Here is a 15,163-nt window from a genome sequence, read left to right as displayed (position 1 = left end):
CGAAATAGCCAACATGCAGGGCGTAAAAATTCCAAGAACCTGGAGCGCAATGTATCTAAAAAAATACTATCACTAAACAAACCACCTCGCAACTACCGAACTACAAGACGGCTTGATCTCCATAAGGAGTACGTAGGCAGTTTGTCGAAAGGCAAATCAGCTGTCCACCCTCACTAAAAAGGGGGGGGGGAGTGGATACGTATACTCTCAAATTCGAAAACATCTGACCACACCATCGATGTTTCTGACATATTTTAATCAAGCGAAACATTTTTATCCACAAATTATTTTCAGGTCCTCGAAAATAAACCAGTCGCTAAGGAAAAGCAACGCGAGACATCACAAAAAAGCCTCAAGAGTTATTTTTTCCCGGCCGACAAAACGAAACCTTCGTCACGAAAAATAATGAACATGTTAAACACCTCAGCCAAACACACATTTTGCGCAAAAACTCAAAACGGCGACATCTGCCACCAAGTTCGGTGCTGATCACATCGAACTCTTGAACGTTCTAAACAGACATAGCCATCTCACGAAGATGACTCTCGTACATCCGACACAAGGATAATAGCGCTATAAAAGAAACCCAAAATTTTAGTCTACCACTCCCAGTTGGCTTAAAAATTGTCACTGGAGAGATGCTCGATTCGTATCAAACAAGTCGTGTAAGCCGAGAACCTAACGCGGACTTTAAATCGGTACGAATCAGGTTAAAATCGCGATAGATAAATCGCAATCGGTAGCCGGCTAGTCACCGCATAAATCTTAAAATCGAAAGTAAACCTAGGTCTTGCCCTAAACCCAGCGCACTGGTCTCTAACATCTCAAGGCATGATATCGAAAAGATACGAGATCATAAAACCATGCCTCTATGTTTATATTCGACATCTTCAGATATCCCGCGAAATATATATCTCACGGAAAAACTCTCGAAACGGATCTCGAACAAAACATTTCACATCGAAGAAGGATATGAGACGACAACTCACACCTTCCTTCCACACCATACGCTAACTCACGAAAAATGCAACTTGATCATCTTGTCATAAAATGAAAGCCGCAGGATGGCAGGGATTCAAAGCCACAAACGGCCAGTCGCAAAACATGAAATAAATCCATTTAAGGCCAAAACATCAAACATAAATCACAAGAGATCTAAAACCATAGTCGTCTTCTGAACTCACGCTCCCTCCTCACCCATCGCTTCGTCCAAGCCTGGAGCCGCGTCACTCCCGTTTTCTCCGACCACGGGATCTTTCCTCTCTGGATCTTCTGAACACGTCGGAAGGAAGCATGCGGATTTCAGGTCAGCTGGGACGAGATCGAAATCTCCATCCACGGCTGCCAAATCCCCCTTTCAGTCAGACAACCGGGTCTCTTCGGCCTCTAACGACAAGGAGTCTCGCTCTAGAACGCCCGAACTACGGCCATCCCGCCCTCAATCGTCGCCAAGGCCAGATCCCTGCTCCGGATGCACTCGAGGGAGCCAGGAAAGGCAGAGATCTTTGCCAAACGAGCCTGAAACTCAGAGCGTAACCCAGGAAGTTATTCCATAACCCAGCCGTAATGTATTTCATTCAATAAATCAGCCGTTTATTATAATAACTCCGCCGAAATTGACTTCGCGACGTCTCATATTTTAAGACATCAATAATTACGTAGGGGCTATTAAGTTATGTAGGGACTATTAAGTACATACATTTCGTTTTCAGATGTTTTTGCCATTTCCTCAGCTGTAACTGGCTAATTATGCCGCCATTGTTTTGGCGTGTAAAAATACGTCTGAAACTAATACCAAGACATGACAATCCAAAAACTCAGCCGTAATTCAAGAAAATAAAAATCCAAAACCCAACCGTAATACAAAAACATGAAAACAAAACCCAGCCGTAATACAAAAACTTTAAGATCCAAAACCCAGCCGTAATAGAAGAACATGAAAATCCAAAACCCAGCCGTAATAGTAGAACTTGAAAACCAAAAACTCAGCCGTAATACAAAAACATGAAAATTCCTACAACACATGCTTACATCGGACAAGTTTTAGCATTATGTCCACTCTGTCTACATCGAGAACATGTCCCTAGGACGTTTATTTGCAAGTGCAACTTCTAAAGCAGATTTCATCATATTTTTCTTAGGACTTCCTGGTTGTTGACAAATAGACGGGGGCAAGCATGGTTGGTTAGCCACGATTCCTGAAACATGTTGCGCTGAGTCAACCGGCATGACCGATTCAGCGTATGCGCTCACCAAATAAGCGCTGTTATAGTAAGGACTGCACAGGGATATACGACAAACATTCATGTACTCCGCAGCTGCGATTGTGTGTACATATGTTAATTTCTCGTGTTCGAAATGCCGACATGTGCACTTTCGCTTTGCCAAATTAACAACATTCAAAGACTCGCCAGAAAATTCATATTTAACTTCATTGTGATGATCATCGATCCTTTGTACCGTCAAATCTCTAGCGGCAGTTACACGACCCTATTAAGAAAAATAGAATAAATGTGAAACGGCTAACTTATTACATATAAAGGCTGAATTAAGAACTATAAAGGCTGACTTAAGAACTATAATGGCTGACTTATTTTTACTGTTACGACTGACTTACATGTAGTAGTTTCTCCACACCACGCGTAAGCGTGGTTGGCTGCGATCTGGCATCCTCTCTCCGTTCAGCAAACCATCTGCTCATCATAACCCGTATCGATTCTAATATTCAAACAATGTTAAGACCTCTAGCATTCGACAATCCTCTGTTCATTGATTCCGCTATGTTCGTAGTCATCAAATTGTACCTCTCGCCCGGGAAATGAACACGCGTCCACAGTCGGACATCAACTCTTTGGAGGTAGCCGTGGAGTGCATGATTAACCGCTTCAATCTCCTCAAAAATCACAGTAAAGTCATACATCCTAAAACATCTCGCCGCTATCTTCACCAGACGAAATACATCTTTTCCTTTGTACCGTCCCAATATGTTCTTATATAAATGGTAGGTGCATATTCCCCGAGCAGCTAATAGATACACATTTCTAATTGCTTTCCCTATCGAGTTATGCATATCCTAGATTATCTCAAGACCCTCATCGTCAGGAATCAAAAGTTTTAGTTGCGTAAAAAACCAATGTCACGAATCATCATTTTCAGTGTCAACCACTGCGAAGGCTATTGGAAAAATATGAAAGTTACCATCCTGAGCTAGTGCTGTGAGTAGCGTCCCTTTGTATTTACCATTAAAAAACGTACCGTCAACGACAACAACTTTGCGCATGAAAGGAAACTCATTTACGCTCGCATCAAATGCAAGAAACACATATATGAATCTTCCAAGCTCATCGATTTGAAGACGCGTAACTGTACTCGGATTTGCCCTTCTTATCATGTATAAGTAAGAAGGCAATCTTTCAAAACCCAGTTCACTCATCGATTTTCCTTGCAAATTTCAGCGTCTGGTATGATTTCCAATAATCCATCTGTTCACATGAAAAAACGATACACATAACTCAGCCGCATCATAAAATTAAGACAGCCACAGCGTAAAAATAACTAAACCCTAGCTTTATTATAACTCAGCCGCATCTAACATTATAATAACCCAGCTGCATTGTATTAATATGTCAGCCGCTACATTTCATATTACTGAGCCGTATCGTTAACATAACTCAGCCGCATCAAAGTAATATATTATTTTCTCTTTTTGTAACCAAATGAATATATTATTTTCTGTACATGAAAACTATATTGTTTTCATTAAAAAAAGACGTACATGTTCATTGGGGATACATAAACATGTACGTCTCTTATGTTGCTTTTATTATCTCTATTAGATACTTAACTTTTGTTTTTATTTTATACTTTACTGTCATAAAAACTATAGTGTTTTCATTAAAAAACATATACGTGACTTTAGGGATACATATTAATGGTGAAACCTTAAATACATAATGCCATGTATTTGCAAATATAATACATGATAATGTTTGCAACGATGAAGATTCAAATAAACATGCAGGTGCAACCACTATAGATTTAAGATCATAGCACAAAACTAATTAAAGATTTGAATAAACATGGAGTATAATTATAAGATAACCGATTTCGATGCATGCTATTAGACTGATTGGTTTGCTTTGTTAATTAGGAAGCATATAATATATTATGTTATGCTACAAATTAGTGAATAGTGCCGGCATATATAATTAGTCTAACTAGGTTAAGATCCGCGCCTTGCGCGGGATGAACATTATATATATAAACTATTTTATATATTATATGTTTCTAACATATTATGAAATAATATATATATATATTGAATAATTAAAAAATCAGTAACTATAACTTATATAATTAAATTGGTGCGAACATATAAAAAAATTTTATTAATCCAAAAAATATTTTTTATATTTGATATGGTATATAATTAAATTTAAATGATAGTAACATATATATATAGTATATTTTAATATTAATATTTATTAAATAATATATTTTGCTCATATTTTTTTATCATTTTATCTGTTATAGCAAAAAATTTAAATTACTGATAACAAAATTTTCACTCTGAGATTAATATATATATATATATACATATATTCCTATATCTTTTATTGTAATATTTATTAAATGAGACTTTTAACTTATATGATTTTTTTTTACAAAAAAAAAAAAAAAAAAACTTATATGATTTTTTAATTATTTGTATCATGTCATAACAAAAATTTAAACCATGGATCACAAAATTTGAATGTGAAACTTTTAACAGTTTTAGTAATTTATACTCGTTTTAAAAAATTCAAAATATAACATATAAAGAAAAAAATTAATTTTTATTATATGGTTACTATGGTTGTTTAATTTATTTTAATAGTTTAAAATTAATTAAATATAATATAAGACACACTTATTTTTATCAAATCTTTATTATTCAAAATAATTAATTGTCATATATATACTTTAGCCACATTAGGCAATTCCATAATTTTATTTAAGGAAGTAATGCATCACATTAATAATGTATTTATGGTTAATTTAATAAAAATCTTATTTTATATTTAGATGGACTAACCTATTTCTCTAAGGATTCTAAGAATCATTCTATTGATGACATGTGGCTACAAAAAATGTTGTAATGCTTCTCAAATAATATATAGGGGATAAAGAAAGGACTTTTAAACATAGAGTGTGAGAGTGATTGTGGGAGTGCCACATAGAAAATGGCATTTTAGATAATAACACATGAGGCTAAGGTTAGTTTGTAAGAATGCTTTTACTTTAATATTAAGGGGATTACAACAATAAATTTGGAACATCTATCTTTCATGCAAAAATCTATTATTAATTATCATCTTATATAGTATAGTATATAAGTCTACTAACAAATGAAATAAATTGAAAAAGAAAGTAAAAATATCGCATGTGATAAAACTGAACAATTCTCAAATAAGTTTGACTCCAAATTATTTTTCACGTTTCAAAAAGTCAATAATCAAATAATATATACAAATAAGATAAATATCACAAATATATTACACATTTATTTATAACAACCAAAGGAAAAAATCAAAAACTAGTATTTATCGTATAACTTCTTAATTCTCGCATTATCTTATTATTACATATTTTTTAATTAGATACAAAATGATTTTCAATTGCAAAGTCTTCACCAATTTTCACATTGTATTTCCAATTTCACTCATAATCTCTCTCAATCTCTCCCAAAATCTACTATACTCAATCTCTTATAATCTCTCATCAAACTTCACCAAATCGCCCATTTTCTTTGTGTTCATATCTGGAAATCACTCAACCATCATCCTTGGTCAAAATCTCACACAAATTAGCTACTCAGCTTCGGCTTGATCATTCCATTCTACTATCACATTGTAGCATATCATGTTGCACTTCCAACTAGGAACAAAATGAATGTTAGAACTATGCATCTTCACTTACGTCATCCATCTATTCTAATCTCTCATACACAACTGGTCATTGTAGCTCCAATTATATTCTCGTTGTACTATTTTACATGGTACTTTCGCCTACTATGGCCCTGTTCGTTTGGTGATCGCCAGCATCAGCGACTAGAGTCAGCAACTGCGACTTGATGTCGCCAATAATTGTTCGTTTCCATGTCGCGCGGTTGATTGCAGCGGTTGTCGCTGGATTGTTCGTTTTCATGTCGTGCGATTGATCGCAATTGTCGCTACGTCGTTTGTTTTAGTGTCGCTTGCGATCAGATCTTTACATTTAAATTATTCATTTAGTTTTTAACAAAAATATGATTACAGTTATTTATATTTTTTAAATTTCATTTTTAGTTACTCAGTTTTAATTTTTAATTTATACATATCTTGTAAATAAAACCATAATAATAAACTAAACATAAACTCAAATTTAAAAACTAAAAATCAAATATCATAAAACTAATAAATAAAAATCAGTACAAAACCAATTCAATTTAACTAGTAAGGTAATCGATATCCTCTACTCAACTCAGTAGTAATATGATCACGTAAACCTTCCATGGCTCTATCACAAGTCGGCTCATATGGAATATTTCCATCATGATCATCACCATTTTCTTCATCTTCATCTTCATCATCATCATCATCATCATCATCATCATCATCATCATCATCATCATCATCATCATCATCATCATCATCATCACCATGTGTATGATATTCGTCTCTTCTCTGCCAACGCACAAAATCACTACCTTGTCGATGTGAATCACGTATGAAGTTGTGTAGAGCCATCGTTGTTGTTACTAGCTTTATCCATTTGATCAAACCATACTTTGGATGCCTACGGTCAAGAATTCTCCATTTTGCTTTCCACACTCCAAATGTCCGCTCAATCACAGATCGCATGCTTGAATGTCTCCGGTTGAACACCTCTCGAGCGTTAGTTGGCGGTCCTCCTCTGTTGAATTGATCGAGATGATACCGAACTATACGATACGGACAAAGATACCATGTTCTTGTGGGATATCCAGCATCAACCAAATAATACTTTCCATTTGGCGGATGTGGAAAAAAAGGGCTCATTCCTCGCACAATAAGTTAATACCTTTGTGTCATGTGCTCTACCCGGGACACCCACATAAGCATATATGAACGTCATATCAAAGTTACATATAGCAAGGACATTCATGGTCGGCTCCTGTTTTCTACTCCTGTATGCTTCGGCATTTCGCTTCGGAGGGCGAACTGAGATATGAGTTTCATCCAATGCTCCAATACAATCTTTAAAAAATGGCCAGTAGCGATCATCACTTCTCAAAGCAGGACATAAGTCATAAGCTTAAACACTGCACTATAAGTCATAACAAAAAAACAGAAACTATTCATTCACTTAAAAAATACTACAATCTGAGTCAAATGCTTAAAACAAAAGTCAAACGCTTAAAACAAGCTTACTAAACAGTCATACTGAAACAGACGCTACAATCCTTCATAAATCTTAACTCCAATCATATGCTCAAGGTAGCTAATCTTATCATCATCACTAGGAAAAGACATAAACGAGAATCTGTTTGCTTCATCAGCTTTGAGATGGTTAACAACAACAATGTGAAATGGTGACCACTTAATCACTCCAGGCAGCTCATTAAGTATCTCCAATACTTTGTCTATACGGAATTTGCGATCCTGTTGCAACACCACACGATCCTATGCCATTATCTCTAGCATCTTTTCAGCTATCTTATTTTTTTCTACCAGAATTGCATTTCGAACAACATATGGCTCATGATCAACTTCTTTACGCTTTCTCTTTGACTTTGAACATCCAGCTCTACTTGTTTCTTCTCTTGGTGCTGGCATATCAGTATCAATTGAATCAGATTCCTCATCCTTTTCTGCATCTACTCTAGAATCTAAACTAGCTTCTCTTTGCTGAGCACTCCATCTTTCTGCTCCAGTCATAGTAACAGCACCAAACTCTGTTTCAAAAACATCCATGTTTGGAGGCACTTTGGTCTTGTACTTTCTTGCACCTTGCCATTCCTGTTTAAGAGAAAAAAAGTTAGTATACTTGAAGACAAATTGTATTTTTTCATGCTAATATACTGACATTACTAAAGCAACTAAGAGAAAGTTACTTACCGCAATGTGTTGATCCCACCAAGCATCGGACATCTCCAACCTTCCCATAGCATCATAGACAAGCCCGGTTCTATTATGAGTGAGTTTCTTAAACTTGACGTATGCTTTCCTACTAATATCAACCTTGTTCTTAAACCTGTCCCATATCCATCTCTTACTAAATTTCTCTTCAAACTTCTTTATGATGAACTCTCTTCCAACTACATTCATGCCACTCCTTGGTCTGTTTCCTTTTCTTTTCTCATCGGCATAAAGAGTAAACAAATACCGAACTTCTTCATCGGTCCAGTTCTAAATAACAAGTCTCATCAATACACAAACAAGCTAAACTAGCAAAAAAAAAAAACAATCACAAAACATCTAAGGAACTAAAACTGCATAAGACACTTACAATATCATTATTAGCCATTCTTCTTGTCTAGTTGTTGTCTTGTTGTGACTTATGTCAAAACCTGAAAAGATAATACAAACATAAGTGAATCAAGGATTGAAACATAACTCAGATAGTAATGCCATTAATCTACTTGTTTCAACCAAAGCAATATTAATCTGATATGTGAATGAAGTAATGAATTAATACATGATCAAAGACTTATAATAACTGAAATCGAAAACCCATCTCTACAAATACTACAATCTTAGATGATCAAAACATATTATAATCTCAAAACACAGAACAATGCAATTTTCTTACATGCCCATCTTACTGATTTCAGTACTAGCTATAAATCCTCCTAAATCTCTCAAGTGAAAGGTTGAGATCGATTGTACCTGAGTTCGAATCAGAATCAGAGAGAGAACTGCCTGAAAGTTCAAAATAAAAGGATTTACTTCGAATCAGAGAGAGAGAGAGAGAGAGAGATGAGAGAGAGAGAGAGATGAGAGAGAGAGAGAGAGAGAGAGAGAGAGAGAGAGAGAGAGAGAGAGAGAGAGAGAGAGAGAGAGAGAGAGAGAGGAGAGAGAGAGGAGAGGAGAGAGGAGAGGAGAGAGGAAGAGAGAGGAGAGAGGGAGAGAGAGAGAGAGAGAGAGAGAGAGCGAGAGCTGAGGCATGAGAGATGGTGGAGAGAAGCGTGAGAGATGGTGAGAGAGAGGCGTGAAAGATGGTGAAGAGAGGTGTGAGAGAGATCGTGAGGAGAGATGGTGTGTTGTAGGCATGGGTCGGAGGGTCGAACGGACGGACGGACGGACAGACGGATGACCGATCCGCGGTTCAGCCTTGTCTCGGATGGATGGTACGGGCCGGCTCGTCTCTTGCTTGTGATCGAACCTGCAACAGATAGGAACCTTTAGTGAGTTTTCAATAGGAACAAGAACAGAACAAGATATGATTCTTTTGGTTTTTATAGAATTGGATGAATGAAATCTAAAAACAAAAGATAGAGAAAGGAGTAGATTGGCGGATGGAATCTGCTGCTGGACGTATGTCTCTCTCAGCGAGATGCCTAGGTCGGATAGGAGGATAGTTATGGCTCCGGCTCTTGTTGGACGTGTGTCTCTCTCAAGATTCAGAGAAGGAATGGAATGGATCGATGGACGCCACAAAGAACAATGGATCGGCTCTTTGATATGTCACGCGGCTGCTCTCAATGTTTCACACAACTGAAAGACTTAGGGTTTCTTTGCTAAAGCAAAACTCGATTTCATAAAAGACTTGCCGAAAATTTGGCTACTACAAGTGTTTAAATAGCTGTTCCTTAATGGACTCTAAAAGATAAAAAGGCCTAGACAAATTGCCATAGTCTTAACCGAAATAAATTAAAGAAAAGCAATAGACCGGTCGCGGCTTGAGATGTCCGGATCAGAACTCATAGTATGCTTGCATGTTGCCTCATTAAAACCTTTCGGAAAAACCCAGTGGGACAAAACCCGATAAGGAAAAAGAGTACAACACATACTACTCCTTCTGATGGATGGCTACATCTCTGAACCGGAAGCAAGTTGGTTGGATGGATTGAGGATGAAGGTGGAAATGATCAGGCCGGCTTCATTCTGGTCGATGGAGGAGAATTGGCTTGAATGGAAGGAGTCTGGAACCTCTAATGGCTCGCTGGTGTCTTCAAGCTTTAAGTCGGCCAACTCCTGGATCAATAGTTGCTTGAATCCGGTTTGTTCCTGTGCAAGCAACTCCTGGACAGCTTTGGCAAATCCAGCTCTTATAACCCTTGAGCCGGACCTTGTGGTAGGACCTTTGCGGATGATGGGAACCTCAGTCGTGGGTACTACAACATCCCTCCCTCTTGAACAGGTTCTGTCCTCAGAACATCTCCGTCATCTGCAATATAAGGAGACAAATCAGACACATTGAACGTTCGGGATACTTGGAACTCACCTGGCAGCTCTAGCCGGTAGGCATTGTCATTGATCCGGTCTAGCACTCGGAAAGGTCCGTCCCCTCGTGGGGATAATTTGCTCTTCCTCTCTTCCGGAAACCGTTCTGGCCTCATGTGGAGCCACACCCAGTCGCCTGGTTGGAAGATAACTTCTGTGCGTCCCTTGTTGAGCTTAATCCTGTTCCGTTCAGCCTTCTTCTCCAAAGTCTCCTTGACTTGCCGGTGCATGTTCTTCACAAACTCAGCCTTTTTTCACCACTCTGGCTAACTTGCATGGCTGGGGGCAGTGCGGATAGGTCCATGGGCGTCTCTGTCTAAAGCCATACACGATCTCAAAGGGGAGAGGTTAGTAATAGAGTGCCTTGCATGGTTATAAGCAAACTCAATGAAAGGCAAACAACTCAACCAATTTCTAAGGTTCTTACCCACCGTAGCCCTCAACAACTGAGAGAGTGTACGGTTTACTACCTCGGTCTGACCATCAGTCTGTGGGTGGCAAGTGGTCGAGAAGAGGAGCTTGGTTCCAAGCTTCTTCCACAATGTTCTCCAGAAATGGCTGAGGAATTTGTGTCTCGGTCGGACACAATGGTACGTGGCACTCCATGTAAGCGCACCACTTCCTTGAAGAAAAGATCAGCGGTTTGGCTTGCATCATTGGTCTTGGAACACGGAATGAAATGTGCCATCTTGGAGAACCTGTCCACTACAACAAAAATAGAATCCTTGTGTTCTATCTTGGGCAAGCCCAGCACAAAGTCCATAGACAGATCAACCCATGGTGCAATAGGAATAGGTAATGGCATGTGTAAACCATAAGGATGCGACCTGGATTTGGTTTTGAGACAGACAGTGCACTTGGCACATAGGCTCTCGACGTAACGCCTCATCCTGGGCCAATAGAAGTGGTCGGAGAGGACGCTCAGGGTTTTGTCTCGGCCGAAATGCCCCATCAACCCGCCCCCATGAGCTTCTCGTGTCAGTAAGTCTCGCATGGAACCATGAGGAATGCACAGACGCTTCTCCTTGAAGAGGAACCCGTCCTGCTGATAGAATGGACCCATGGCTCCCTTAGCCGTGTTACTGTAAAGCTCAGAAAAATCAGGGTCAGTTTCATAAGACATTTTAAGTTGTTCAAAACCCATGATCTTGGCCTCCATGGTGGTAATGAGCGTGTGGCGTCGGGATAGAGCGTCGGCCACTACGTTGTCCTTCCCCTTCTTGTACTTGATCACATAAGGAAAAGTCTCCACGAACTCCAGCCACCTAGCATGCCTCTTCTTGAGTGTGGTCTGGCCCCTCAAGTGTTTAAGAGTCTCGTGATCTGTATGAATAATAAACTCTTTAGACAGAAGATAATGTTGCCAAGTTTCAAGTGACCTTACTAGAGCATATAGCTCTTTATCATAGGTGGGGTAATTGAGGGCGGCTCCACTCAATTTCTCACTAAAGAAAGCCACTGGCCGGCCTCCTTGGGTCAGTACGGCTCCTATCCCTGTCCCTGAAGCATCACACTCAATCTCAAAAGGTTTATCAAAATCAGGAAGAGTTAGGACCGGTGCATGTGTCAAACTATATTTAAGCCTGTTGAAAGACTCCTCTTGGGCAGGACCCCAAGCAAAGGTTACATTCTTCTTGATCACGGAGGTCATTGGGGCGGCAATGGTACTGAAGTCCTTCACAAATCGTCGGTAGAAACTGGCTAGTCCATGGAAGCTGCGGATATGTCCGATCGTGGTCGGGGTCGGCCAGTCTTGTATGGCCTTGATCTTCTCCTCATCAACCTTCAGTCCCTGTGAACTCACAACAAAGCCTAAAAATACCAACTGATCAGTGCAGAATACACATTTCTTAAGGTTAGCATAAAGGCCTTCTTGCCTTAAGGCTTTCAAAACCTGTTCTAGGTGTCCCATGTGTTCAGTTAAAGACCTGCTGTAAATCAAGATATCATCAAAGTATACAACCACGAATTTACCAATGTAAGGTCGGAGGACCTCATTCATGAGTCTCATGAAGGTGCTAGGGGCGTTGGTAAGGCCAAACGGCATCACCAGCCACTCGTATAGACCTTGCTTGGTCTTGAAGGCGGTTTTCCACTCATCTCCTTCCTTCATGCGGACTTGATGGTATCCACTCCTGAGATCAATCTTAGAAAACACAACAGACCCACTCAGTTCATCCAACATATCATCTAATCTAGGTATAGGGTACCGATATTTGATGGTTATGTTGTTGATGGCTCGGCAGTCCACACACATGCGCCATGTCCCATCTTTCTTAGGCACTAGTAGGACCGGGACTGCACAGGGGCTAAGGCTCTCGCGGATGTAGCCTTTGTCCATGAGGTCTTGGACCTGCCGTTCCAACTCCTTAGCTTCCTCAGGATTGACACGGTAAGCGGCTCGGTTTGGTAGTGGCGCGCCGGGTACAAGATCGATCTGATGTTCTATGCCACGGATAGGGGGTAAACCGGCAGGGATCTCGTCAGGGAAGACATCCTTGTAACGTCCCATGAGGTCTTGTACTACGTCCGGTACTTCAGGAGCTTCTAAACCTGCAAAACAACCTTCCTTAAAGATCATTAGTAGCACCTGGTCTCACGTTGTAATGATTTAAGCACTTGTCCGGAAGTCATGTAAAGGTTAGTGTTACTTACCTGGCCGGACTGCGTCATTGCCTTTTGCATATCATGAACTTCTTGAGGGCTGAGAGGTGCTAGGCTGTGCTTCTTGTTGTTGTGGACGAAACTGTAGATGTTGGTGCGGCCATGGTGAAGTGTCTCCTTGTCAAACTGCCACGGCCTTCCGAGAAGTATATGGCCGGCTTGCATGGGCACAACATCACACTTGACCTGGTCTTGGTACTTGCCAATACTGAAGGACACAACAACTTGTTCGGCAATCTTGAGCTCAGTCTCATCATTGAGCCATTTGAGACGGTATGGTCGAGGATGGGCAGTTTTGACCAACCCTAGCTTATCAACAAGATACTTGCTAGCCACGTTAGTACAAGATCCGCCATCTATGATCAAACTACATACCTTGTGATCAACACTACATCTGGTGTGGAAGATGTTCTCCCGCTGGATGGTCTCTGGGTCAAAGAGGGTGCTAAGAGCTCTTCGGGTCACTAGCAGCTCGCCTGTCTCCGGGTAGTCGGTTACTTCTTCATCAGAGATCGCGGCCGCGGCCTCTGCCTCATCTTGGGATTCATACTCGCCATCCCCCTTTAGGACCATTACTCGTTTGTTTGGACAATCCCGAGCGTAGTGGCCTTTGCCCTGACACTTATAACAAATGATGTCACGAGTACGCAAATTTTGGGCTTGAGTCTTACCCTGCTCCGGCTTAGATGTATTAGACGATTCAGCCTGGTTGGTCTTGAATCGGCTCTCAATCTCAATCGTCTTGCCCTTGTCGCCTTGCTTTGAACCCGGTTGAGTCCAAGCAGGTTTGCTGCGGCTGGTACTGGCCGTCTTGCGCTTGATGTGCTGCTCGGCTTGCGTAGCAAAGTGCAATAGATCGTTGAAGTCTTCATAGTGTTGTCTCTCCACCTTGCGGGCAATGCGGTCTTGCAGCCCTTCCAGGAATTGGGACATCATTGTCTCCTCGGGCTCGTCGGTCTCAAGCTTATTCCTAAGTGCCTCGAACTCCTCAAAGTACTCCTCCACAGTCTTAGTTCCCTGCGTAAGTTTTTGAAAACGTTTTAGCACATCACGCTGGTAGTAAGGGGGAATGTACCTCGCGCGAAGCTTGGTCCGCATCTCGGTCCAATTACGCGCTCTCCACACTGGCCCGGACTTAGCAACGTCTCGATCCCACCACGAAAGAGCATTGTCCGTCAGCTGGGCTGCTGCTAGGGCAACCTTATTGGCCTCACTATATTGATAATAGTCGAAGATGTACTCCATGCGCTTCTCCCACACGATGTAGGCATCCGGATCAACCTTGCCGGCAAACGTTGGGGGATGAAGCTTAAGCGCCTTGCCTCCCAACCAAGGCTCTTCCTCCTCTCGGTCTCGACCTCCCCTATGGTCGCGGCCTCCTCCTACTAGGGCCCGGGGTCCTCGCGTGTTCCTCCTACCTCCCCGGTTCGGCCTCTCCTCGTCCTGACTGCGCGTATCATCGGTACTGTCCGCGTCCGAGTCAGTGTCATGCGGGTCCGGCTGATGCCTTCCTGGTGGTCGAGGTCCGTTGGGCCTGCCTCCCTGCCGCATCTGAGCAAGCTCGGCGGTGATAGTCCTAAGGCTCGCCCTCAGTTCTTCATTGTCAGCTAAGAGTTGAGCGTTTATGGCCGCTTGGTCTTGACCTACATCTCCCATAGTTCTCTGCAAAGAAACTCAAAGAAAGATTAAAAGGCAAGGGGGGTTAAATAGTTGCTTGGGTCGGATACTTTGAGTATCGACCAAGGCTAAGAGTAAATGCAAAATTTATGGTAAAAATCGAATCAAGTTAAAAAAAGGAAAGATGAATATTTTTTTTTTTGACTTTCGAAAACTTGGAAAGAAAGTAAAACTTCTTTAATTTTTTTTAAATGCAAAAATAGAAAACTTGGAGAACAATCCGAAATTTTAAAAAAAAAAGGAAAGTAAATTTTTTTTTTTTTTGAATTGTGACGGCTAGGGTTCAGGAAGAACTGAGTTTCGCAGGAAACTTCAGCTCTGATACCAAAATGTTGTAGGCATGGGTCGTAGGGTCGAACGGACGGACGGACGGACGG

At 40.7% G+C, this 15,163-nt stretch overlaps 1 protein-coding gene across 1 annotated transcript; it reads right to left on the bottom strand.

Annotated features, from left to right (window-relative positions):
• Positions 1–2,064: 2,064 nt before the first annotated feature.
• LOC106408749 lies at positions 2,065–2,920 on the bottom strand. Its single transcript, XM_048773097.1, has 3 exons — positions 2,805–2,920; positions 2,618–2,693; positions 2,065–2,490 (listed from the first exon to the last, which is right to left on the bottom strand). The coding sequence occupies exons 1-3, from the start codon at positions 2,918–2,920 to the stop codon at positions 2,065–2,067; spliced, it is 618 nt and encodes a 205-aa protein (XP_048629054.1).
• Between the last annotated feature and the right edge of the window lie 12,243 nt (positions 2,921–15,163).

The sequence above is a fragment of the Brassica napus genome, unplaced genomic scaffold (assembly GCF_020379485.1).
Source record: "Brassica napus cultivar Da-Ae unplaced genomic scaffold, Da-Ae ScsIHWf_218;HRSCAF=382, whole genome shotgun sequence".
NCBI classification, from domain to species: Eukaryota; Viridiplantae; Streptophyta; class Magnoliopsida; order Brassicales; family Brassicaceae; genus Brassica; species Brassica napus.
This window is presented reverse-complemented; position numbering and strand designations above follow the sequence as displayed.

Bases quoted from the DNA above. Each gene is read 5' to 3' on its own strand.
- LOC106408749 (XM_048773097.1), bottom strand. From the start codon at position 2,920: ATGTATGACTTTACTGTGATTTTTGAGGAGATTGAAGCGGTTAATCAT. The intron at 2,694-2,804 runs GTACAATTTGAT...TATGATGAGCAG, and splicing joins GTTCATTTCCCGGGCGAGAG to ATGGTTTGCTGAACGGAGAG. The intron at 2,491-2,617 runs GTAAGTCAGTCG...TTTTCTTAATAG, and splicing joins GTGTGGAGAAACTACTACAT to GGTCGTGTAACTGCCGCTAG.